The sequence below is a fragment of the Cavia porcellus genome, unplaced genomic scaffold, assembly GCF_034190915.1.
Source record: "Cavia porcellus strain 051 isolate PalLab524CR breed Dunkin Hartley unplaced genomic scaffold, mCavPor4.1 scaffold_12, whole genome shotgun sequence".
NCBI lineage: Eukaryota > Metazoa > Chordata > Mammalia > Rodentia > Caviidae > Cavia > Cavia porcellus.
The window spans coordinates 50682813-50710712 of record NW_026947495.1 but is presented as its reverse complement, the minus strand read 5'-3'; the positions used below and the strand labels follow the sequence as shown (position 1 = coordinate 50710712).

Sequence of the window (27900 nt, the reverse complement as noted above, 5' to 3'; positions counted from 1 at the left end):
TAACTTTAACTTCTAATAATAAAGATTTAATTCAAAGTGTTTGAAGCCATACATAAGTAGTTTATAGGGAAAGCACTGATCATTAATGCAGTGGTTGCAACTGTAAAGGACATATTGCTTCAAATATTTGCTATATAAAAATTATTCATAAATGTAACTAAAAAGTCTTAAAGTAAACGAAAGAGTTATTTAATGGCCAGATACAGCCCTAGAGAAATTCAAAACTGCTGTCATATTCACCCCAGAAATAAAAGTAGGCCCAATCTTATCTTTAATCCTATACCATAATATCACCTTTAAAAAAGTAAAACCTGAGTATTTCTATCATAAAAGTTAAAAATTTTGAAAGCAAAGTTAGACTTCAATTCAGTAATTTTAGTTATGCTTTTATCATACTTTTACACACAATATAATACAATATAGTCTCAATCTTTTAAATCTTAAATCTTGTGTTTTCACTACTAAGCTTCTCTGGGTTATAATAAATTGAAAAGATACTGAAAAAAAACCAAAATAACACATTTTCAAAAGAAAAATAAATGTACATTAAAATTGATTTTACTTATAGACTAATTTTAAGGAATACCTGACAAATAGAATTTTGAAGATATTCTTGGCAGAGATGTTATAAGGAGAATTCAAGAATGAGATGAGTGGCTGATTAGATGCCCTAAAATCCTACACAACTCTGAATGTCCAGATGTAGGTCATGAGTCAGTGTAAGGCACATTCTCTGCTAGTAAATTCTGAGTGTTTCTTATAACATTAACAGTGTTTGTGAAAGAAAAGCCACATAGCCAGCAGGGAAATGGTACTTACGAGTATTGTGTCAGCAGTTCCAAATCATTATGCATGTTGATGGGATATGCTTCACTGAGTTCAAACAGCTTCTCCAAGGCCTCATAAATAAAAATGATGCAAATAAGAGAAGCAAAAGCTTCTTCTGTAAACCGGGTGATATAGCAGACAAGGGAACTTGCATCAGTGGCCACAAGTATGATACAAAGTGTTGCAGTCCAAAGTCCAATGCTAGCTCTTAAAGATAGGTACGACAGCCCATATTCTCTAGGGGGAGGAAAATAAAAGAACAATGAGACGGTAATTTAATAGCTTTTGTCCAATTTAATAAGTAGAAATGAGCCTGATTCAGGATATGAAAGTCAATAAGCTTCACATTCCACAAGAATCTTTGTCTAAATGGAACATTAAGGGGACAAAACTAAAAGAAATTTCTCAGTCCATGCAACTCAATCTTATGTTTTAAATAAATATTACACGACAGTATACACAAATCTTTGACTTTTCCTCCATTTCCATGAAGAAACAAATAATGACAAATTGAATCAAATCAGCCACTCCACCTTTCCAAACAGACATCCAAAAGCGATGCTAGGATTAGAATAAAGAAAAAGAAAGGGGATATGGACCAAGAGTTTATTAACACTTACTTGCAAAATTTAAACAGTATTTTTTCAAACACCAAAACTGGTCCTGTACTGCCTAAGATGGTAAGAGGCTGTCCACCAAAGAGAGAATAAGCTATCCCAGTCATGGATGCTCCAAAGAGAGATTCGATTGCACTCTGTGTAGAGATACAAATCATTCCATTACCTGAGTTGTTCAAGTAGCCATTGTAACTAAGAAGAAAACATTTAGAATATAGAAGTATGTGCTTTCTTCTTCACTATGAAATGCCAAGCAATCCTGGGCAAGACTTAGAGTTGAAAAGGACATCAAATGGGCAGGAAATACATGGTAGCAAATGGTCTTTTCTATATCCGTGTGTCACTTTTCTGTGTCTTACAGAAAGTTTGTGTTCAGGATTAGTGTTTAGACAGAAACATGGCACAGACTTATGGGAAATAAACTTCCTATGAGGTAAGAATAGAAGGCTTAACCTGGTCCAGAATCAGGGGAGGAGGATAGATGTCAAAGGGTCAAATTAGGACATTCTCTGTAAGCCTCAAAATTCATTGTTATGGATATTCCATTCCCAAACACTCAAGAAATTGACATGATAATATCATATGCCAGACCATATATCAAATATCCCTTCATAAAGGATCCAAATTTAAATGCTCAATTATCTAAGTCTTAAAGATAGATTAAGTTGCAAGGTTCAAAGAAAAATATAATACATACTATACGACCTTCAGTTGCTTCTCCCAGCAGTCCTCCAAACGTGATGACAGGAGACATACACGCGCAGTAGAGAAATAGAAAAGATGCTAAACACTGCAGGCTGAAAGCATCTCTGAAGTCACTCCAGAAGAACGGAGCTTTTCTTTTGATATCTAAAATAAGTCCCCCAAAAATCCTAAGACATGGAGGGAAACACAACAGTGAAATCCAAATATAAAAACACATAAATCAAAATGCTCATTTGCTTTGTTGCCAGGTCACAGTACACCTTTTCCTTTAGCAGAGGAAAGACCATTTTCACCTGCTACATTGCATTTCTGTGACCTACAGGGATGGCTTTGCACCACTATGTCGCTTCAATTCCTAACCAAATATGTATCAACAAGTAAAGATCCCAGGTTCTCTAGACTAAGATTCATCACAGCTTGTCAATCAAAATTCAAATAGTGAGATTCAAGGACTCCTCTAATCTCTGTACCATTTCCATGTCAATCTACTCCATCTAAACTAAGGCCTACTCTTCCCAATCCCTGGCATATTTCCTAATTATGTGCATCCATCTAAGAGTAGAAAGCAGAAGCAGGGCTAACTGGCTTTAGCACGCTCCCATAGTGAAAATCATCCTAGAGAGAAAAAAGTAATGTTTAACCCCGGCTCCATTTATCTATTCTCTGCCAAAAGAGTGTAGGCTCTAAGCAGATTTCTAAATGCTATGAATAACAGCAGTACATAGAAAACAGATAGGTTCCAGAGTTGCTTTTATTTGTAGGACACGAGAAAGGCAGTCAATGCATCTCCTGCTGCCTAAACATATTCTAATAGTCATCACTCACAAGAAAATAATGACCATACTTGAAATAATTCTTTTTTAACAGTACTACTAGTATTACCAAAACTACTAATATACTACTAATCTTACCAAAACTACATTAAAGCACTTAAAAGAGGATGGAGCAGTTATTAAACTGTGAAATGATGCTTATATTTTGAGGCTATTTTCAATCTATAAGAAACGACAACATTAATAAACAGGTAATTTCTTTCTTTGAACCTTTAATAATAATATTCAGACTTAACACTTAACTAATGAAGTCTGTACTCCATGAAATACAGATGTGATATTAAAGTGAATTAAGAGTGTATCTGAGTTTGTCCATGAAGGTTAATGACAAAAAGTCTTATGTTTCAGATTTCTTCCAGAATGCTAAAGATGCCGGGACCATACAAAAATGTTAAAGTTTTATTATTTATATTATAAATAGGAGTATTCATTTGACATACTGTGAGTCATCTCAGAAACGATTGTTCTCCTTAGAAGTAAATTATGATTAACCTTAAAAAAAGTATATACTCAAAATAGCTGAAAACCTTTATCTAATCAAACATAATAGTTACATGTCAGTATCTTATGATTAAGTGAAAATGGAATCACTGTTTTCCTAGGGACTGCTTCCATCAGGAGAGGGATGAAAAGACTGAAACTTAAATTACAAAAAAGGGCATCTGAAACTTACAGAAGCTTACAGAGAACCTGTGAAATTTACACACACAGAAAGCTTATCTTAGGTTTCCCCACCAGTGTTTGACAAAATATATGTATATTTTAAATTCTGAATAATTCTGAAATTTTAGTTTTTGCATAATTTGTTACCTTATCAAAGTCACAATTCAAAACAGATTCCCTTTACCAGGATGTGCATTCATTTTTAATTTATATATCATATAATTTCCAAAAGAACTTAAGGTGGTTGTGAACTACTAATTAGAAATTAGTAGAGCCAGGGATATAGCTCCGTGGCATGGTGATTGTCAAGCAAGAGCAAGGTGTTCAGTTCAATTCCCAGTACAAAAAAAAAAAGGAAAATATATAAATAATTATAAATAATGTTTGAAAAAGAAATCAGCATTCATAGTTTGAAAACATTTCATATTAGACCACTGCTTTCTAATTAGCTACTTATTAGAGCATAACTTAGTGTGAATAGCTGTTTTGTAACTGTGCAATCAATGTGCTTTTAGTGATAGAATTCTAAATCCAGAAGTGGAAGTTCATTACAGAGAACAGTGCAAGAGCAGCCCAGATGTACACCAGCAACTCCAGGACAGCAGGTGAGTAATGGACACTTCAAGTCATTTCAGCAACAGAATCTGTGGAAGAACTCTGGGGAAGCGAAGATACTGGATATTGGTGACATGGGAGGACTTAGGAAGCAGTAAGGAAATGTGAACTTGAAAAAAAAATCTGAGCTATGTGACATGTTACACTCTAGAAAAAAGGGAAAAAAATACCAAAATTTGTTTTAAAAACTTTACACTTGGAAATATGAAAGCAAACAGAATGAGTAACAAAGTTTTAGGTGAAGGAAAAAGAAAACAATCAAGCCATCTCAAATTAGGTATCAGTCCTGAGTAAGTGTTACAGAATAATTCCTCAGAGACAAAATATAGAACACGGGCAAATTAAAATGCACAGAATAGTCAGGAACTAGAAAGGCACCTCAGAGGACACACAGGAAGCAGTATATAAATGGCCTTGAAGGGAAGGAGGCACCAATTCTGCAGAGTCTTTGCAAATGCCTTTAATTATAAAAGAATTTATATACGCAAGTTCCCTGAAGAGAGACCCATCCAAGGGCTTCTAATTTTCTGCTCACACATTGTTTTGAGAGACAAGCTGCCAAAAAAAAAAAAAAAAAGCAAAAACAAAAAACCCTATAAAGTCATTTTATGAAGTAAATTGAAGCTTTCATCTCTTCAAAGATGTGTACTTAGAAAAATAAATCATGAAACTCTTTCAAATCACAGTAGTAAAGTAAAAAATAACATTATGTACATCCTACTTGCACTTAATGCGGTAAGGCCCTCAAAACTGAGTTCTTGATGTTTACTTTTATTTCCATCTTGAACTTGAAGCTGTCAAGGAGCTCTTTTGAAAGAGTCAATGGACAGTTTTCTTATTTGCTCTAAGAATCTGTGAATGTGTTTTATGCTCAGCAAAATCTAAAACTGGGTAAGAAAATAGAATGATGTGTCTACTGTTCTGATGTAACAGTAATGATTGTCAGTAACTTCAGAGAAATCAAAGTAATTGGCATATTCACACCCGAAAATAGGTATTATTAGTATAAAATGAATTATACCTCAAAATAGTAAGTCCTGCCAGACAAAAACGACATGTTATTTGGTCCTTGAATCCAATGGAAGTAGTTTCCACCAACCTTCCAGTTCGCTGGAGTTCAGGTCCACTATGTCCTCCGTGCTGCTCGGTTTCCCCATGAGCTGCTGTTCCATTTGGTACAGCAGGAATCTTCCTCTTCTCCTGCAAGAAGTTTTGTTGTTGCTTTTGTTTTAATTTGATGTGTTAATTTTAATAACAATTTTTTTTCTTGAAGCAATCCTCATAAGGACTAAGAATCCAAATCATATGACTTATTGGCTGTTTGATGTCTGGGAAGTTATCTAGCCTCCTAAAGCTTCAGTATCTTCTTCCATTTATGGAAGCTTACTACATTAACCATCTTATAATTAAATGACATGATGGGCATTTATGGATTATTTAACATTGAGTGTCTATGTGACATTTAGAGCTAGACAGGCTAGATTTGTAAATACAACTGAGAAAGAGGGTCCTTTGGCCAGTGGGTATGCCTTAGTAATAGAATGCTTTCCTGGTATGATCAAGAAGAAATGGTTGACTTTAAGTGGGGTAGTGCTTATCAGTAGGTTCTTGTCGTTAAAAGCATGGAAATCAGCAGTGGATATAGTGGTAGTGACATCAGTCGATTTTTTGTTAATAGTATGTTGCTTGTTAATAATCATAGAAAACAGAACAAAGCATGCATGCTAAAAAGAGAAAAAAGAGAATTGTTAGAGTAGAGATGAGACCCAGTTTAGAAGTAGAAGGCTTATTTTGGATAGTTCATAGTAGTAATAAATGGGAAGGCACAGTATGTATTTACACATGCTGGCACTGACAAATGGTAATATATGAGAGTGAGGTCAGAAGGGTTGTGCAGAAGGTTTGAGGAGAGAATGGGAAATAGGACATAGTCATCTGAAAACAGTAACTGTATTTGGGAAGGAGAGTGTGGTAAAGTTGTGCGAAGAAGGACCCACTTGAGGTATGTGATCATGAACTTATGTGTGACCAGTCAATATAGTTGTATACTTTCCTTTGGCCTCAACTGTATCAATGTACAAAGTACATGTGTACCGTATACAAAGTAAATAGTTGGATTCTCATAGGGTTGTGAATTTAACAAGCAAGCATGTGGCATGAAGAATGCAAAGCTGCTAAGGGCATATACAAAGAAGTTATTATCGTAAGTGACACAGAGTTCTAATAAATATTTTCATGATTATCCTTTGAGGTCACAAGTCATTTTTCTTTTAAGTGACAAGGAAAAAGAACCTAAAAGCTGTGATTAACATATTTCAAAAGAATAAAAACCAAGAGAAATATTCCCTAGGAAAAATATTATATGAGTATGAAGTCAGGGTTCTTAATGCATGTTAGTTCATTTAGTCTACCTAATAAAAGGAAAAAAGGAAACTTCACACTTCTTTTAACTACAACATGAATTTTAAAATATAATTTTGAATGTGACTTGTTAGATTGCTGTTTTGTATTGACCTATTTATTCAAATCTGTTATGATTGATAATATCGAATCTGAGAGTATAGGCAACAACACTGAAGCTGACAAGGATTCACTAGGATACCCACTCTGGTTTGATTATGCTTTTGAAGTCTTCTAATGTCCCAATGTTTTGTTTTTATTAATATTGTTATGTATTGCTATATTCAATTATACTATGCTTGGTGATACAGTCAATTCTATTGAAGATAACAAAAGATGTCATAGTAACCATTGTAGATCAACTTGTATTGTGGTTTTATATGATTTTTTTATTTCATGTTTTTCTAGGAATTTGTTTTGTTTTGTCTTGCTTATATTTGTTTTTTCCTCTAATTCAGAAAGGATACATATACATGTAGAGATTCATGCATGCATAGAACTTATAAAAAGTCTAAGACAACTGATTACATAACACATGATGAAACGAACTACTTTGCAGAAAAAGAGACACTGCAGTACCCATTGCTGACTCTGAAATGTCATGATGTGAAATCCAGCAATACTATTATTCTTTGTTCAGAATGATTTTAGTATGTTTTGCATTGTTTAATTTCAGCATAGGTGAAGGTATGGACAACTATTTTGAAGAGAATGAGAGACACTGTGACAACGATTGTTGATTTCCCTATTGTCTGGTCTTGAAGATGTAAAACGCCTTCATCATCCTGTTCAGATCAGTTTTATACTATGTTGTTTTGTATGAATTCACTGTATATGAAGACTATTTGGAAGAAAACAAGAGACACGATAGCTAGTGAAGATCTCTGGATGTCTTGCTTTGAAATTTATGTCTCTTACATTGCTTTCTTATGTTCTCTTTTGGTTGTGTTTAATTTTACCCTCTTTAAAATAAAAATAAAAAATATATTGTATTGAATCATACAGCATCTAATTCAAACTCATTATATAAAATTATGCTTTCTAATATGACAGCCATAATCTCATGTCATTATAAATGTAAAATAATTAAAACAAAAATTTGCTACTTTGGTTTTAGTAGCTACATTTCTAGTGCTTAATAATAACTCGACTATTAAGAAGCATGGATATAGAACATTTCCAGAATGTTCTATTGATAACACTGATGTAGAACGTCAGTACAGAGAGAATGAAACATCTGTTCGAGGTCATACAAATACACAATGGCAGATCCCAGATTCCTAATTCCATGTTCTTTGTACTACTGCCTCTCATCCCTGAATTTGCTAATTAATTCTTATTATCTTATAAAAATAATAAAAATATAGACTTCTTATTCTTCAAGTTGGCTCAAAAACACCATTCCCCAAGAATAGTAACTTAAAATTTTTCTACAACTAATTAATGTTGAGATTTTTAAACTTTTATCCTCAATGAGGTTTATTGTTGTTGTTGTTTTGGTTTGGTTTTTTGGGTTTTTTTTTTTTTTTTTATTGGTACCAGAGATCAAACTCACAACTGTACGATTGCAAGCAGGAGCTTATGTCGCTGAGCTAAATCCCCAGCCTCCTCAATGGGTCTTTTGCTATGTTTTGGTATGTTTTGTTTTGTTTTTGAGACAAGGTCTCACTAGGCAGTTCGGGCTTGCTTTGAATTCACGATGTAGCCCAGACTGGCCTCAAATTAGTGGTGAACCTCTTGATTTAACTTCCCAAATCCTGGGACTACAAGTGTGCATCACAGTGCCTGGCTAGTTAATATTTTTATTGAATTTCTCCAAATAACATAAAGAATTTCTTTCTTATTACTTCAGAAAGAATTATATTGCCTTTCCCTTTAGTGCAAAGATGTATATAAGAATAGAAATGAGTTAAACTTTACAAGTATTCCTTAAGCATTCAGTTTTAGTAGAGTAATTATAACTGTGTGGTGGCAGTTTAAAAACTCAAAACGTGTAATTATTAAGAAAATGAAGGTAAAGTCTATAATAATTATAGAATTAATAAATACATGGGTGTCATATATTGACATACTTACATATCAATATATTTTTCTTAAACTGACAGTGGAGTTCAGGTGACCTTTTTAAGTACTCGTGGTTAATGGATGCACCTGCTCACTTGCTCATCTCTGACTGACCAGAAAAAATTCTAAATCCAGGACTGGGTCAGTCTGGCCTTTGGTATGTTCAGCCAGAGCAGCAGCATCAGACCAGCCTGGACTCCGCAGAAACAGCGCCAGAGACAAGGCTGATTAGATGATAAGTGGGCGAGTGCTAGAGAAGGTACAGAAGGAATCCTCCGGCAGTGTGAGGAGGAGGCTCTGAACACATCTGGCTACCACTCTCAAGAGTAATGCTTGCAATAAGAAAATGACTCTCAAAGGAAGCAATATTCTTTATTTTTACTTTTCTGGGAAGCATGCTAGGGAAAATACCCAGTCAATTTTCACAGGTGGAATTTTTACAGTTTTTATACCTTATATTTACACAAAAGTAATATAAACATAAGAATTGTAATAACAATCTTCCATTTTCACTGTGACTAGCAGTAACAAGTTTTCTACATAATGTGACTAAGCCATGTCTCTGAATTTTCCTAATACTTGCCAACTTCAAAGTAAAGTGTCAGAACATAAAAAGATACTGGTAGAGTTTATCTCAGGCCATACTTTATATTGTTTTTAAAATGTAATATCTTTTTAAATTGAGCCTAAAATCTGTCCAGGTACATAAAGACTAGCTCAGTGGCTTATCATCAAAATACCAAATTTCTCAGGGTAGGGTGACATCTAGTATTAAGGAAGGTTTTGTAAATTCATGCTTCTTCTATCTTACGTTATAATTTAAGCCACTTGAAACTTTCTGAAGGATATAAAATAGACTATAAAATAGTGAGATTTTAAAGAATGTTACCAAATATCCATACCTGAGAAGGAACATTTTTGGGAGGTTCTATTCGAATGCTTGGGTCCCATTCTCCAGGAGGGAGGACAGTAACTTGATCCAGAAATTCATCAATTCCTGATACCAAGTCATTGCGATCTTTAGCTTTGTAAGCAACATCATGAAATACCTATAGGAGAAGTTTCAAAAATTATTAAAAATTTTGGTATATTCAGTTCCCAATATCTTACATGGGATTTAACATTTTAAAGATATCTCTCACTCTAAAGAGGTTTGTAATGCAAAATATTCTAACTTATTTTATGAATCTGCAAAAGATAACTTTTTCTTTGAATGCTAGAATGAGAACTGAAATTTCTGTAGATGAGAAGTATGGGAAAAGAAAAAGAGAATGAAAGATAGCTCATTAAACCAACATTAATGCTGTAAGTTAGACAAAGCTTTGGGAGTTTGTTTGTTTTTGAGACAGGATCTCACTACACAGTTCAGATTGGCCCTGAACTCACAGCAATCCTCCTGCCTCAACTTCCCAAGTTCTGGAATTATAGACAACCATGTTCAACTATACAAAGATTATTTATGTGTGACTAAAACAAAACTATTTGGAGGAAACTCTGGATTAAAAAATGGAGATCAAAATTTTAGGATATATTAGAAATTTTATACTCTGGCATCTATAACAAAATTTAAAATTTATTTGTTTGAAAATTATGTTAATATTTTATGTGCATATATTTATAAAGTGAGGAAAGTGAATTTCTTTTGAAAGTCTATTTGATACACACACACACACACACACACACACACACACACACACATACACACACAACATCATTAAGGCTGCTCATAAATATTCCAGGCCTTCCTGAGATACATGATAAGGTAGCTTTTTTTTTTTCTTTTGACGTTCTTTTACAGTTGAAGTAAGAGAAGGCAATTCAGGTATATATGTGTTCTCTTACACTAGAAGTTATGAGCACCAGTGTGGGTGTTACCATATTACTTTTGTCTGGTCTATTGATTGAAAAACTTAAGTCTAAAATTGAGCTTTTGTGAGCCTAACTGTGTAAGTGCCTAATGAGCAGAAATTCTCACAAGATTGTGTTGGACATTCAGCATGATGGAAATAAACATTTGTTGCTCTAAGCCACTGAAATTTTAACTGGTTATCCCTAAAGCACAATCTAACTTCTGTCATAAACAGGAATAATATACTCAGTAAACTAGGAAAGGAAAAATAAGAATAAAATGTAAAATTAATTTACACTAAACATAATATATTTCTGACACATTTTGTATTTCACGTAAGATGAAATGAAGCAGAAAAACATTTGAGGTAGGAATTTCTTTATTATTCTTTATGCTGGCCTGTAGTAAAGTGACAAAATATCCCAAAATTTCCAGGAAAAATTCGCTTTCAAATATTCTTTTCTGCTTTTAGACCATCTCTTTCAGTTTTTGGTTTGGCATCAATTGAAACTGCTGACGAAGTGATGAACCTTTTTTTGAAGAATTTTCTTGACTTTCCATCTAAGAACATAAAATGCCGTTGATGCAATACAGTTTTTCTTTAGAATAATATAAAAATGTCAAAGATATAGTAATGGTTTTGTTATATTTTGAGTAAGGTTTTTTAAGTGTTAAAAATAAAAATTTCCCTGTCATAAACCACCGATTTTCTGGCTCAGATTATCCATTTCTAAAGATCTTTAGAAGGGCCTCAGACATAATCTGAACATTTAAAAACTGCAACGTTCCTTAATACTCAATGAGAGTTTAACCACTGTATTCTTTTCCTGATAATAGCAACTCTCTTTTTGACATAATATCATTTAATTAAAAACTACTTCATAGATTACATGATCCTATGCCTTGCTTTAGATAGGTTTAAATTTCATCCAGAGCAGCCAATTCCCTATTATTTTAAAGCTCCTCAAAGATAGAGACACCAAAATTTGATTTTAAATCATAAATACTATTGTTATTGTTTTCTTATTACCAATTTCTCCAATAACGTAATTTTTTTACGTTGTACTTCTTTCTTGTCTTTAACTAGCTATGTTAATGCAAATACATCTGACTTCTCATAAAAACCTTTCTGAGCCTTTCTCAAATAAGATTAGACACTTTGTTAATACTCTAGAATAGAACTTTGTCCTTGATAGCTTTCAGGGTAATCATGTTTTTACTACAATTAATTGTCAATTATGTAATTAATTTAATGCTTGCTTCTCTGTTAAAAAGACCTCTGAAAATTTAAAAAGCATTGGAAAAATATTCAATAAATATGCATTATATTGTTTAGGTGCTAAGAATACAGCAATGAAAAAGATCAATAAAAATGCATGATCTCATGGAGCTTATATTCTAGTGATGGAGGAAGAAGAAAAATAATATAAACATATATTTAATGAGTGACAGAACGTAATATGAAGACAATAAAGCAGGAGAGAAGGACAGGGTATGCTACAGTTTTTAAAAGAATGATTAAGAATAACCTCAGTGAGTAGACATTTCAGCAAAGATCCTGATACTCAGATTTAATCAAAGTTCTATAATGGAAGATGCTATGCTAAGCAGTAAGAAATTTTATGTTAAGAATGGGGGTGACAGATACTCATTTCATACATTTTTCTTAAGTAGCAACTATTCATTACATACATTTGCCGTTTGAACAAAAGAGTTTGTGTTGACTTGAGATCTGAAAGAGGGAAAACTTACCTTGAGAATTGGGAACATGAAAAACACCATTTTTTTCTTAGAAAAAATTTGATTTGATTTTTTCTTTTGTTTTTATAAACATTGTTAGCTGTGTATATGATGGCTTTACTATATGAATTTAAAATGAATTCATAAATACATATTTTTAAGTTTTCAGTTTTCAGCTCCATTATGATACATATTAGCATAGCTATATATACAAAAGCTGCTCAGAGGTTTAATTAAGAATGTGAAGGATGCTTACATAGGTAGCAGGAAAGATAATCACAATCACGATTCATTTCTAGTAAAACTCCATAGAAATGAAAAACTAGATTACTGAGCTGATTCAAAATATGATATTGGTAAGAGACTTATACATTGATCCCTAATTCATTTAAAAAAATTTCTGAACACTGACTGATACTAGTCTAAGGCTGAAGATGCAGAAGGAAAAGATAATCTACAAAAAGTTTACAGTACAAAGAGAAAAAAACACAGAGCTCAGTTTAACAGAGATTTAGTTAAAGGCTTGAAAAAGTCAGGACAGAAACATGAATACTAAGAAGTTACTGTAGAGAATTTACAGCTTGATAATACAATCCAATTTACATTTCTTCTGCAAATAACCATAGTGAAGTTTATATTTAATGAACATAATTATTCAGAGGACTTCAAAGTCATATGATAAGCATCTTGACGTTGAACAATTAAAAAATCATATTTTAAAAAAGTACTTAAAAGGAATATAACTCAACTGTTAGAGCACTTGCATGGCACATAGGAGGTCCTAAGTTCAATCTCTAGAATTGTTTAAAATAAAAAGGTATTTAAATATTCTTTCATGATAAATCACTGTCCTTTATTAACATCTATTTATAAATAACATATTTTATCTTTAAAAGTAATTTTCTGATTTGTTTTCTTTTTCTCTACCAAACTTCCTTCAGTGTTACAAATTGCTCTAATCCTAAACTCAAGCTTTTCAAGTCTAAAGAATTTATTTTCAAGTTGTATTATATGGCAAATTTCATTAAATAGAGAAAATTGCTACATGTCCATTCTCTGCTCTCATTTTAAATATAAAATTTATTGAATGTGAATGTTTCCCTAATGTTTTATGTCTTTTTAATTGGTCAAAATATTTTCAAAACTGACACTTTCCTATTGAGAAACTTTTGATTCTCCTTTGGGGAAAGGGAGGATAGAAAAAAGATCCATGCATCTCACACAATGTAAAATGCTACTCTCACATGGCATTTCCCATACCTCACAGATACCTTAATGTAATGTTCTAATGTCTTATTTGAGAAGAAATTTTAGTGTTTAGCATTTCATGCTTTGAATATGAAAATAGTAATACTTAACTTGTAGAGTATAAGGCAAAGTATCATTTTATAACACTGTAAAATGCACAATATTAATATCGAAATAATAAAAGCCATGATAGTAAGAAAGAACTCTCACAGAAAGTCCTACCAGTAGAAATAAGTCTTTTCCAATGTGATGAAAATAATGATCTCAAAATGAAATCAACACGTGATGATAGCAGCAGAGATCTCCAAGTTCTGCTGCGACAAGCCAAGAAGCCATCAGAAAATGAAAGAGACTAAAAGGATCCCTCCTTGGTATCTCCAGAGGGGATGATCCTGCTAACACCTGGACTTTAGATCCTAGCCTCAAAAAGTGTGACAAAATTAATTACTGTCTTTTTAAACAACTCAGTTCTGAGAATTTTTTTATGACACCATGGAAACTAATATACTAATTAAGTTGGTTCTTTTTGAAAATTGATGAAAAATAAATTTTAATTTTTTGTACAACTATCAATAGTTAGTTCACATAAAACATAAGGTAAAAAGATAGTAGAATTTATAATATCAAATGTCAAACCACCCAGGGCCTCATACACACATGCACGAAAGAATACTATCACTGAACTGCTCCCTATGCTCCTCCTTTTGAGACAGTCTAAGTTATCCAACTGGCCTCTAATTTGGAACTTTCTTGCTTCTGCCTGCTGAACAACTAGAATTACAGGTGTGTACTGGATTAATTGGCTATTTGGCAGAATTTTAAAGGATTTGTAGCATGTATGACAATAAATGCATTAATAAATTATTTAGTAGATATTTTAAATACTGCATAATCTCATTTACACATTTATTACTAATTCCTTTCAGTGATCTTTCACATCTGCTCTTTAACCATAATAACAAATTTCCATACTATATTTCAGTATGCAAGTCAAAGAAAAGTTATATTATATTATTTCATATTATTTTTTTTTAGATATTCATCTCTTTAATGAGCTAATGAAAGCTTTTTGGTCCAACAGAATCCACATACAAATCTTATTACAAAATTTATGTATAAAATATATATATATATATATATATATATATATATATAAATAAGTATCCACATATAAATCTTATTACAAAAATTATGTATAAAATATATATATAAGTATATATATGTATATATATATATATATATTATGTGTGTATGTATGTGTTATATTAGGGAGATCATAAGGCCCTTAAAATCTGTCTACAGGGACTGAGGATTTAGCTCAGTGACAAGTGCCTGCCTGGCAAGCACAAGGTCGTGAGTTTGATCCTTGGTAACAAAAACAACAACAACAAAAAAAAAACCACCAAAAACCAACCAAACAAACAAACAAAAACAGAGAATATTAACATATACTAAATGCTATTATAGATTTTTTTCTTCAGAATGTTAGGGTTCAAAATATTATATCAATGTATGTAAATTTACTATTCATTTTGATCTAATTTTTCTCACAATAATTAGTTAAAATTGGATTCAATACAAAAAAATCAGATTCACAACAAATTGTCATGAAGACAGAACCTCCAAAAGTCAAGTATACAGGACTGGGGGGTTAGCTCAGCAGCATAACCACCTGTCTGGCAAGCATGAAGTTGTGAGTTTGATCTCTGGTACCAAAAAAAAAAAAAAAAAAAAAAAAAAGAAGAAGAAGAAGAAGAAGAAGAAGAAGAGGAAGTCAAGTAAACTTAGTTGGGGACAATGTTCTAAATAACTGGAATAAATACCTCATCTGTCATTAGGGTTGCAATTGATCTTCCAATCTCATGGTACTGTTGACCTTTTCCCAGGGGTCCCAGAAGAATGAACAAAAATCTGTAATTAAGAAGAAAAAAAGAGAAATGTTTCAAGGTAGAAATATAAAATAATTTTAACAATGCAGAATAACTTATCTCAAAGCAATAAAAATGAAGAATTATATGTGAAATATTTCTATAGCTTTTCAAAGTACATTATTAACTTGAAACATTTTTAAATGATTGACTTATGCATACAATCTTGATCATGTGAATACATAGTTATTTTTATCTCAGTGCTTCCCAATGTAGTTATATGTATAGCCTAGACTATTATTTTTGAGAGTTTTAGGAACTCTACTATCCTTAGAAGATGATGAGAATGCAAAGTCTGGCTACAATTTTCTGGACTGGAAGAAAGAAAATCAACTGTATCCAAATAGAGAACAGTTTAAAAGGAAAAAGATAACTGTAATACAAAGAGAAGATATGATCACTAACATGTAGTGATATGTAAATTTCATATTAGGTATAAAAGTATATTGGAATCAAAGACAAATTGGCGGAAAAAAGAATTAATCATTTAATAATTCCAATGCTAGAGGAATAAAAAATGATAGCTACACATTAGTTTTCCATCTAAATTAGGTTGAAGGGCTGGCAGAGTCATTACTACAATCTGTGCTTTTAAAGAAATCAAGGTAGACTCTAACTTTAGAGGACTGGTAATTGCTCTTATCTAGCAAAGGTCAATGCTTATGGGAAACTGTGAAAATTAAAGAATGCCCTATATTTTGCAGTACAGTTATAGGGTGTTAATTTGTTAAATGGTTTATGTTATTAGGAATGAAGAAAAATGGCTTAATAAGGCATAGTGATGTATTATACAATCGTAAAGGATCAGATTTGTTAATTTTTGTCAATTGTAACTGAATCCCAGTCAATTACTATAATACAAAAATATCTACTATGTATTAAAATAGGAGTACTTGAATGTAGTGGTGATACTTTATCAATTATAATAGTTCTAAGAAATTTCCTAACCTACGTACATCTTGCTATTTTTTAGACTTTCATTCCAAAGGCTATTTTTAAAGTTCTAAAAATTATTTTCTGACATTTGTACTACGTGTTGTTGTGATATTCATGATACCTATCCCCTTTTATCCTTTAAAAAGAGGATAATTGGGAATTCTAAAAGCTTTCTTTATCCTATTGCCTAGTTAATCTTCTCCTTTCCAAACTAAATAGTATATAGTACTTAAAATTTCTACTTACTTAATGGTTTCACAGTGCCTCTAACTTTCCCCAAATGATGTCTACACACGTTTTGTTGTGTCAGTATAAAATGAGGTCACTAAAATCTGACAGTTTTCAAAATGAGGGTGTATAACTCCATTTTGATTTTTCTCTACTCCTGAAAATTTTTCTTTTCTTTCCTTTGAAATACAAGAACCATCATTGTCATAAATAATTATCATTTACTAATAATTAGTCACGTACCTTCCAAAATGGTGGACCATAAATAGGATCTGGGCCAACTCAAAAGAATTTTAAACTGTTAAAGTATTATCTCTACTATTAGCAAATTTGACATGTCAAATTTGAATCTCAGATTTCTGAGAACTCTGAATTGGTTATACATTATGCATAGAAATATATAGCCTTCATACAATAAAACAATATGCTTAACTTTCCCCCTTTTTAATGAAATTGGATATATCAGAAATCTCGGTAGCCCTTAAACAGAATTAAAAGAAACTTCTATGATGTGATCAGAATGGTAACTAGATTTTTCCCTCACGCCTGAGTGGAAGGGTACTGCAGTGTGACTTCCACTCCAGTCAGCTAAATCCTTACAAAATGAGGCCTCCCTGGGATGCACTATTCTGAATTTCTGGGGAACCTTATTACATAATCAAAGCATGGAGTGATAAATCTGCTTTGTTTGAGTTAAGGCCAGGGATCCATAGAAGAAACAAATTCTGTAAACTCATTTTCATTGCACTTGAACATTTCGTCATTTTACATTTAATTTTTGCAAGAGGAACCATAACAACAACACATTGAGCAATTATAGCATCAAACAAGGGTGTCAGTTAAGAGGGAAATGGGGACCTCAATGGACGTCTTTTGCTGTGAGACTAGAACAAGAAAGAAAGGCTATTTGGTCCTGGGAATCACATTTGATGGTAAAAAAAGAGAAAGCTCTGGATAAATTGCTAGGAACCAAACATGTTAAAGTCAATATTCTCTTTATTGTTTATTTTTTCACAATTTTATCCTTAGATGTAGACTAACATCTTTAAAATAGAGACAAATGATAAACAATATAGTTTAATTTATGTGATCCCTAAACTATTAGTTTTGATGTATAGTTACATGAAAAACAAGTTCAGATTAAATAAAGTTAAATATTTACTTTCACTTAGCTTCAAACACACTTCTATTGTGATAAATATCAGTGATACTTCAGACCTTGTGTAAGAAAGGCCGGCGAGGCTAGGGCTAAAATACATGGTATATTTAATACGGCAGGCCCATCCCAGTGACGGCACTCACATGCATTTTGAAGGCTTACTCAAACATAAGCTAAATTTCAGAAACTAATCTTTTTCAGGATCACTCTTGAGGACTTTTTTTTTTTTTTTTTTTTTGGTACTGAACTCACGACCTCGTGCTTTCCAGGCAGGTGCTTATGTTGCTGAGCTAAATCCAGGGCCAAGGATTCTCTTTTTTATATACACAGTATAATGTAATCTTTAACAAAGGGTAATATTTAGTCATTTTGCACTAAAAGTGTAAGATAAGACTGGTGTGGTTACATAGACTAGAATACCTAGAAATAAAGAGTACATGTAAAGTAAAACGAGTTGAAGACTAAGGAAAAAGCCACAGAATGTTTTTTAAAAGCACTTCCTTTTCAGTCCACAAACAAGAAACAGTAGTATTGGGAATGATCCATTGGTTCCTTGTCAGAACTCTAGTATGAAATTATATTTAATCCTTATTTTCTTCCACAAAAATTAGGTAAGAAAAATGTAAAAGACATTTTCATACTTTTTACCTGGTTGGGATCGGGACTTCAGCCAGTCCCTGAAGTAGAACAGCTGGTGATAACCTGACAAACGCAACTACAGTTCTATCTAGGAACTCCAGTTCTCCAACTAAGATGTTTGAAGCTTCAGCACCTGGAGGAATCTTCTTCATGAAATGCAGATCAACCTGTGAGCGTTGCAAAGTAAATAAAGTAAATCAAAATTAGAAAACTTTGTAAATCACAGTCTATCACAGTGCTCCATAGATAATAACCCAGAGATAAATTTGGTTTAAATCCTACACATAGTTAAATGTATCACTTGCTCTTTTTCAATAATAATTTTTGTGGGTTATTTTAACTTGTCAACAATAATCTGAATATTCTAATTTTTCTATTCATAGTTGTTAAGATTCTCCAGCATAAGCAATCTTGAAGTGTTAAAAAAGGAAGTATTATCTGCTCAAATAAATAAATACACTGTCACTGTAATTTAATTCATGTTTGTCAATAAATTTAATATTTTATGCTGTTACCTTGATTTTACACAACATTTCCATTAATTAATATTACACTCATGGCTATTCAAGAGAAATATAACCATGCTTCTTTTTATGGTATAAATTATGATTTTAGACTTTACAGTATGTTAATTGCTCTGTATTCTTCATATTGCAAATTGTCTTCTAATTCTTCAATTTCTGTTTCTTATCATAGAATTTAGATACAAGAAAATAGAGGAAAATAAATAAAAGTATTAACATTCTGAGTGGTTGAAGATCCATGGTTGAATTTCTAACATGGGATGTCATTGATTGAAATGAATGAACACAAAACAAAAAGTGATCATTAAGAAGAAATGAAGTATAAAGAGTAGCATTTGAAAAATGAATGTTAAATATCCCTGCTAAGACTAATTGTCAATTTTTATGCCTGGGGATACAGTGAAAACTAAGCAATGACTTTAAAGTAAAATTTTTGCAAAGCCTTATTTCTCATTTCTAATTCACTTGAGTTGCTTTTTATGGAATTCCATTTTTAGGAGAATAGAACTTTATCTGCTCTGGTAATTGGTTTTATGCTCTCCTGTTAATGAAATGGGGAGGTCAAAAATCAAAGGAATAGTAGAGAAAAAGAGAAAAGAGCTTTGGCAAATATGGGTGATGCTGAGAAGGTATTTTTATATCATGTAATTATTTTTGTAGGTTTAATAATTTGAGTAAATTTTGCCAAGAAATTGAAGGTGAAAAAATTAAAACTCTTAAGAGTATTTTAGAAAATTTATGGCCAAACAATAGTGACTACATTAAATATATTGTTTTCTGAAACTGAGACCTTAGTACAACTATTTGGAACATTTATAAAGAATTAGTTTTTCTGAGGGATGAGTGCCAAAAATATAAATTCTAGAATGTGAAATATACAGGTTACTACAAGAATTAAATTTTAAAATAATCTGTGCTACTGCATTAAAAAACTGAATATAACCAATATTTTATTATATAAAAAAGAAAATTTAGCAAAGCACAACTGCCTATAAAAAGAAATACCAATATAAACTTCAAAGATTTTACACTACAAATGTATTTTCATGTATTAATTTATAAATTCATAAACCATGTATATTGGAATGTTATATGGATATGTTTTATAGGATCTATCTTTTTAATTTGGAGATAACAAATTTATTTATTTTATTAAGTAAGGTTACTTTTAGATTACTTTGGAATTTTTTGTATTTATTCTGCTAAATAATACAAATGTACATACTAAAAATGTTTTAAATTAGTAATGCTTTATATTTTCACTATAATGTTACAATAACAAAAAAGGAAATAAATGATTACCCATACATCCTTAGTCCTATAAAAAAACTAATTTTCATGTCTTTCAGAGCCCATATGAATAAACAATTAAATTTTGCACCAATAGAAAGAACAATGGTACAATATTAATACATTAGAACAAAATTTAAAATAAGAAAATAAAATTTAAAGAAACTATAAGTGGTAACCAATATAAGTTTTATTTGAAATACAAAATATAAATTCCATTTAGAAAACTTTCTTTTTTGTTTTTTACCAAGAATCAAACTCATGACCTCAAACATGTCAGGAAGGTGCTTATGCCACTGAGCTATATCCCCAACCACTAAAAAGCTTTCTTAAATTCATTAATTCTTCAAGAAAAATGCCACAGTTTTAACTATTATAAAGCCTGTCCCTCAAGTCTACGGCAATGATAGAAATTATTGCTTTAAAATTAAATCTAATTAAATCAAGAAGTACTGAGAACAGTAAAAATAGTTCATTTTTATTTAAAAATAATATATGGCCCTTAAACGTTTAAAAAGAGGTAAAACCTAATACATCATTAGTATCTATTATTTTAAAAAGACAATCAAATATATAAAAATTAATTTCAGATTAGTAAATTGATCTTTTAATTGAAAATATAATGAATTATTTTTATACATGTAATAGTCATATTCTTTGCCTTTTATTATTCTTGGAGTAGACATCTATCTGGAGACAATAGATTAAATAATTATATTATTACATATTATATTGTTACTGGGATAGCTCTATATAATATTCTTTTAATGTAACAAAAGATCACATTTAAGGACCACAATTACAGCTACCTAAAAAACAACCACTGGAAATTTAGGCTGAACTACATCCAATGGATTTAAATAGAAATCCTGAAAATTTCAGCGCCTATGAACAGGACTTTGAAGAATTCAGACTATACTCTTCTGTGTTTGGATTTATACTCTTGTTTTTGGGACTTCCAAATGTCTTGTAGTGCCAAGACATGAAAAAGTCTTTATCTGGATCATAAACTGTGAGTGAGAAACCAATAATGTCTAGAGAGAAAAATCATACAGAAAAATCATAGTAGAATTGGATGTATCTGGGCAAGCCACACACTTAGGATTGAGAATGGAAATTTAGGGGGAATGTTTACGTCTTAAATCCATTTTAGAAGCATAATAACTTTAATGGAGCTCTTTAGGATTCAGTTTTTTTGCTGGGTAAATGAGAATATGTCTAAAATTTCCTACCATTCTATGATTTAATAATCCAATATTTATCAGATGATTGACATACTAAAGATAGATGTAGAGGAAACTTCTTTCTGTAAGGAAATTGTGTGAAACTTTTTTACAGTCACTTGAAATAAAAAGGAATACCATTTTTAATAAAATAGTCATCTATCAGTTTCTTTAAAAAGAGGCATATATAATATTTTCACATGCTTTAAAAGAATTAAAATCTGGCAAATCAGATTAAATATTAAATGAATCCTTAAATGAGTAAAATCAGTGGGCTTATCTTTTGGAATGGTTAAAATAAATAGAAGGTCGGAAGCATACACAGGCAATCACATGAAGTGAGGAAGTAAATAAAAGAATTTTTTAAAGTGTCAAAATACAACTTGGGGAGTGACATATTAAGACTTAAAATATTTACATGAGCAAAGCAATCTGGAAGTTAGTTGAGCTTCATACATTCACTACCAACCTGAAATCGTTAGGCTAAAAAAATTTTAACTCATGAACTTGCATAATTCTGCAAAAAATTCGTTTCCATAGTGATGAATCATAACTGTTTTTTTCCAAACACTGCTTCTCTGCCCTGCTGGATTACAAAGCCAGACCTGTTATGGTTTGTTTATTTTTTAACTCCAAAATTAAAGACTAAAATTATTTTGAATATTATAGGTTTCATTAGAGATATCATCCCAAACACTAGTTAAGGTACTAGAGATCCAGGAAGGACCAAAACATTAAATTCTGGTCTGGTATTTATCTTGACACTACCATACCCACGGTATTAAAGATAATAATAGTAGTCACCTTTTTTAGCGTCTACTATATACCCAGCTACCCACCAGGATCTCCCTCCACGTTTTATTAAATCTTCACAAGAGAATCACAAATATGCATTATTATTATTATTATTATTATTATTATTTTATAAAGGAGGAGGTTGAAGCTTGGAGAACTTCTCCCAGACTTGATAGTTCATGTATGCTACACTCAGGATTTAATATGTCGTGCTTTTCCTGAAATGCCATGTTCTTTCCAATATGCCGTGATATGGACAAGAGACAGGAGGAGAGGTGGCTGTATGAGGGGGAAAGCAATAGAAATCCAATTTCCCTATTAAGTGGGCCAGTGAATGGAAAGGCAAAGATGTGTAAATGAATTAAAGGGTAGAAAATCTATTTTTCACTCTTATAGTTCTGATTGTTTGGGGGACTTGGAGATGAGACTACTGTCTTCAATTGAAAATTTTCATTTTCTTTCATGTGATGAAACACCTTTGAAGGCTGCAAAGATAGGTCACACAAACAAACAATGAAATGATATAGAGATACACATTCAGTACATATGGGTTATATTATTTTAAAAAGCTAAAAGATAATTTACGTTAAAGATGAGCTATGAGGTTTACAATCACTATTTTTGAGAATGTTAAATATGCCCTTGTTATACTGTTAATGCCTGCATAAGTATAATCAACTTTTTTTCTATTGCTCTTAAGACATTATTTCAAATTAAGGATATCAGAAATTAAATATATGGTAGTTTGTGACAATTTTATTCCAACTTGCAGATGAATGAAGATGCAATGCTTTAAAAAGATAATCTTTTAGAGTGGCAGATGGAATACATTTGACTGGTTTAATATTAGAATCACATGCCTCCATACAGTGAAATGAGCTTTGAACCACTGTAGAAATACAGTCCGAGGATTCCCTCACCTCTCTCTCTTGCTGGTGTGGAGGTCCTTTTTCATGCCTTTGTTTCATCCCACATGGACTAGTATGCCCCTTTTGTTGGCCTCCCAGTCCCTGCACGCATAATTAACAGGCTTAAGCTGGTACACCATGCTCCCAGGAGACTCCATCAGGCACCAGAGGGAGAGCATGCACATTAACTAGACCTAGATCATTTAGGCATTGTTACAGGGATTCTGAAACAGGTCCAAGGAACTAATTACTAAAAAAATCTCTTGAGAATCTTGATTCAGGCTACTTCCTTTACTGCTGTCTCCCATTCCCACCTCCTCCCACTGTGACAATCATTGCCAACACTTAAGTTTTATCAAAATATTAACTCTAAGTTAATACTGTTTCAGCCACTCAGATAAACAGAATTGTTCACCTTCCTCATTTTGAGCCAATATTAAAACTTTTCTATTCAACTCAGTTTTGATAATTTACAATTGAATAGAAACAATTTAAGGAATTTAAAGAATCACATTATTTCCACGACTTCATTGTTTTTCTTAAATACATTCAAGTAAATGAATGTATTTAAATTCTCTCCAATTAAAATATATCTCTCAACATACTCCTTGCTATGTTTTAATTCAAAATTCTATTTAGTTTTCGTTGTGTACTTCTAGGATTTCCTTATAATAAAGCTTTTCTCTGAATTATAATAATAATAAAACTTTATGTTACATTATTTGGTTTTTACACAAAGAGAAGACAAGTGATTTTGAATAAAACACAAGTTTTTAAACAACAGATTAAACTCCTATTGAAGTCTAGTTACTTATTTTAATGCAAGAACTAGATTGTACCAAGTGGCTGAATCCTGAAGATTGTCAAAAAACCTTAAACATTCATTTTGTGAATAAACAAAACATTACATGTGGTTTTAATGCTAACATTATCAAGCTCTGAGTAAGAAACAAAAAAGTAGTGCATGCAAAAATTTGTGTCAACACCTCTTGAAATAGATAGCAACTTCTAGCAGCAATTTAGCAGCTTACTTATATGGGAGAAGAGAAGAAAGCTTACCTTGCTAAAGTCAACAGTACTGTTTTCTCTGCTGACATCATTTTTATTTTCAATACAGGCTGGAGCAGACTGAGGAGAAACAACTTGACCTGCTAAAAGAAATTGTTATTACAGAATACAGTTACTTACATAGTTCTAGATATATTGGGTGAAATAAGAATGTCAATTAAACTAGAACTAATATTTCTTAATGTTTCATGAGATAAGCATGAAAGGTCAATATAAAATCTAATCAATACAAAAGTTCTTACTATCAGTTACAGATAGGAATGGGAGAAAACAGTCAAGAAAATTTAAACAAATTCTTGTTTTTAAAATTTTAAAGATTATTCTCCCTGAAGAAAGAGTGCTTTAAATATCTAAATTTAATCATAATTTTATACCACCAATGATTTCTAAGTACCTACCAAAGCAAATGGTATATACTTAGTTAAGACTTAAACTCAGACTGCAGAATTTAAAATGTTAAACATAAAATATAACTATCTGAAACTATGTATTGTCTTTAAAAAGTCAACCAAATACATTCTTCAGCATATTTTAGCTATTTTCATGTTAAGGTTTGGTTGGAAATATTGAATATAATAAATATGACTTTTATGACTGTATCTATTCAGTTAAAAAAAGCACATTGATACTGCTCTGCCATATGAGAAAAGATAAATTTGGGTTGCTTTAGATTTCCATTAACACTAACACAAACATTATTTTGTAGTTTATTCCCCATTAAAAAGAAGATGTTATTAAGTGGATAACAGGACTGGGAAAGTGACATGGTAGCTATGTCACATAGCTAGCTATGGTAGATTCTAATATTTATTAACTATGAAATATTCTTTGTGATAACAAGTCATCTAAAATCTGTACAAACTTAGCAATTAAATGAGATTAACCAGATTTACTTAATTCCACATGAATCTGTCTTCTTCCCTGATTTTTCATCATCTTGATTTTCTACTTTTGCTGTGAAATGAATTATGACAACTCAACTCTGAAGCTTTGACAGTATTAATGATCATAACTCAGTGACAGCAAAGTACTGTTCTTTCTCTAATCAGTCTTAGACATCAAAAATATTCTGCCCAGGTCTTGTCTCTCCATCTGCTTAAATTTCAGTTTTAACCCAAGTTCTCCTTTATTATCATTGGAGATATTGGAGAACTTTCTTAAACTCTACAGCATTCACAAAAACCTATTTCCTTTAAATTCTCTCCTGAAAGACCACTTAGTCTTTGTTACCTAGAAATTAATATAAGCACAAATAAAAGCACTATTAATTTCAAACATTACTAAAATTTTGCTTTTGGGGCTACTAAGCCTCTTAGAAGTCATGTACTCATAAGTACATTTTTCATGGTTTGAAAGTGTTATAGAAATAGGCTGAAGATTCTAGCAGTAAAATACTGCTTTGCTCTTCTTTTAAAAATTAAATAATACATTTGATGAAGATAAAAATAAAATGACTTTTAAAAGCAAATTTACCATATAGGGAAATTTTTTTTAACTTCAGAGAAATGTCAGACAAGTAGCATAAATCAGTTTCATTCTCCCATTTCTAACTGCATTGTGCAGTTATGACTGTGAACTGTTCATTAGCAGCCATTCAATTTACCATTCTCAAAATAATAACTGTAATTTTAAAAAACCTTTTACATAATGCATTTGTGGTACTAACAGATGTCTTCAATCACCAGTTTCACATCATTTCTCCATATTTTCATGAGTTAGAACATTAGATATCTTTAAACCTAAATTTATCGACTGTTCTGTAAAATTGAGCAGTAAAATATAATTCATGGGACAATTAAATGAATATCTGCTTCTCACAATAACTTATTTTATTTGATAAATACTGCATGGAAAAATAATTATTTAAGTCCATAGTAAACATATACAAATGAAGACTCAATCAATTCCGTACAAAATCAGCAACTTGGAAGAGATTGAACTGGATGGTAAATGTACTGGAATTTGAGATTTGAAGTAACTGAATATTTTTGGTTTTTGTTCATACAGGTAGAACATTTCATAAATTGTCATCAGTTCATTCAACATGTTTTAAACATTGATATATATTTTTCTTGAAAATAATTTCAAGATTGTATTAATATTATACATAATATATTTAGAGATTTACTGTTAACTATTTTTAATCTGAGATGATTTTTAAAATCACAAAATATTACTTTATAAGTTGATAATTAAGAAGCAATTGATGAATTACTTATCTTGAGTATTTTAAGTGATACTGACAGTGACCTAGTTAAGAATATTTAGCTAATAAACATACTAGATAACAATAAATTCCTTGTTATCTCTAGATTCTAGATATGCACATAGAATGTATGTTAGGTGTTAGGAAAAAGCATAAAAAGTATGAGTCTATGTAGGAACAAAAATCTTAAATTTTATATCTTTTATTTTTTTACAACTAACTATATATATATTCATCAAATAAAGTCCTGCAAAATTTAAAGACATTTCAAATCTTAGTATTATTTCTTAAAATACATATAAATTTGTTAAAATGAATTGACACATGTTAATGTGTGTCTTTTCAAGGCAACTTTGACAACTTGGAAGCTTACAATAAAATGTACACATTTATTACTTTAAAATTAAGCAATTTAAGTTTGTGTTATTTAGGAAAAAACAAGCCTTTAAATAAAGCGTAAAATTGTATTTGCTGTATATACAAAACTAAAATTTTCATGTGAATTATCATCCATAGGACTTCTAGAAACTTCATATATTAAAATAATCTGCATAATTCTGCTCCTAGTTATACTCTTTGTTTAAATACATCTTTTTAAAAATTTATTCCAAGTATTACTACTTTTCAGAAAAAACTGATGGACTTGGATTTCAAAATTAATTTCATGAACTCAAATACCAGTTCATCAAACAGTCAATAAATTTAAGTTTTGAAAAAGCTTCTCTAATTTTCTTGCTGATGTCAAGTGACAGTTTCAGGTGTACGATTTTTCAATCTCTCAGAAGCAGGTGCTGTTTGCAAAGGGAATTACAAAAATTCTACTAGAAATTTTTCCTTTTAGGAAAAAATGCTATAAAATTAGAAATTAAAAGCCACATATGTATAGATGCTTTAGAATTCTGACTTTAATAACTTTCTTATGTAATGATGCTTACAAACAAAAGTTTTAATCTATTTTTATATTGTGTTTACTTTGTGCAGTAATAACTACTCATAATATTGCTCATAAGTGAATATTATTGCAATATTTAATTACCTTCTTTACTATAAGATCTAAGTAATTTTGAATAATAAGCATTACTGTGAAAAAAACATTTACTAACTTGATAACTTTATTACATTCAATTATTAAAAAACTGATGAAAACTGGAAGTAATTAACATTTACTACTAAATGTGACTATTTAAATGTAAGCATTTGAGAAACCTAATACCATTCATCTCTATTTATCATATGTGTATAGTTTCTGATTTTTCAAATTCAGAGCTCTTCATTTCAATAAAAATTCTAGTATTTGTTCTATATTTTATCAATCAAAATGCATACTATATTTGTATGAATACCTGTTTAATTTTTTTGAGTTTGAATTGTTTTTTTCTCTAAGGACTTCAACGTAGGAATCATATACAAAACCATTATAGTTCATGCATTTTT

The 27900-nt window shown here is 31.1% G+C and overlaps 1 protein-coding gene across 14 annotated transcripts in view; it reads right to left on the bottom strand.

Moving 5' to 3' along the window:
* Window positions 1–27900, bottom strand: part of Slc4a10 (solute carrier family 4 member 10) — a 288459-nt gene that overhangs the window by 51288 nt on the left and 209271 nt on the right. For 4 of the 14 annotated variants that reach the window (XM_063259158.1, XM_063259160.1, XM_063259162.1 and 1 more), the window contains 9 exons: window positions 24252–24343; window positions 23205–23294; window positions 18462–18619; window positions 15386–15473; window positions 9628–9774; window positions 5283–5461; window positions 2143–2317; window positions 1449–1582; window positions 820–1065 (listed from right to left, as the gene is read on the bottom strand). In XM_063259158.1, coding sequence (XP_063115228.1) covers window positions 820–1065; window positions 1449–1582; window positions 2143–2317; window positions 5283–5461; window positions 9628–9774; window positions 15386–15473; window positions 18462–18619; window positions 23205–23294; window positions 24252–24343 — 1309 coding nt within the window. The remainder of the gene's footprint in view (window positions 1–819; window positions 1066–1448; window positions 1583–2142; window positions 2318–5282; window positions 5462–9627; window positions 9775–15385; window positions 15474–18461; window positions 18620–23204; window positions 23295–24251; window positions 24344–27900) is intronic. The other 10 variants (XM_005007670.4, XM_003478565.5, XM_005007674.4 and 7 more) reach the window with 7 other exon arrangements.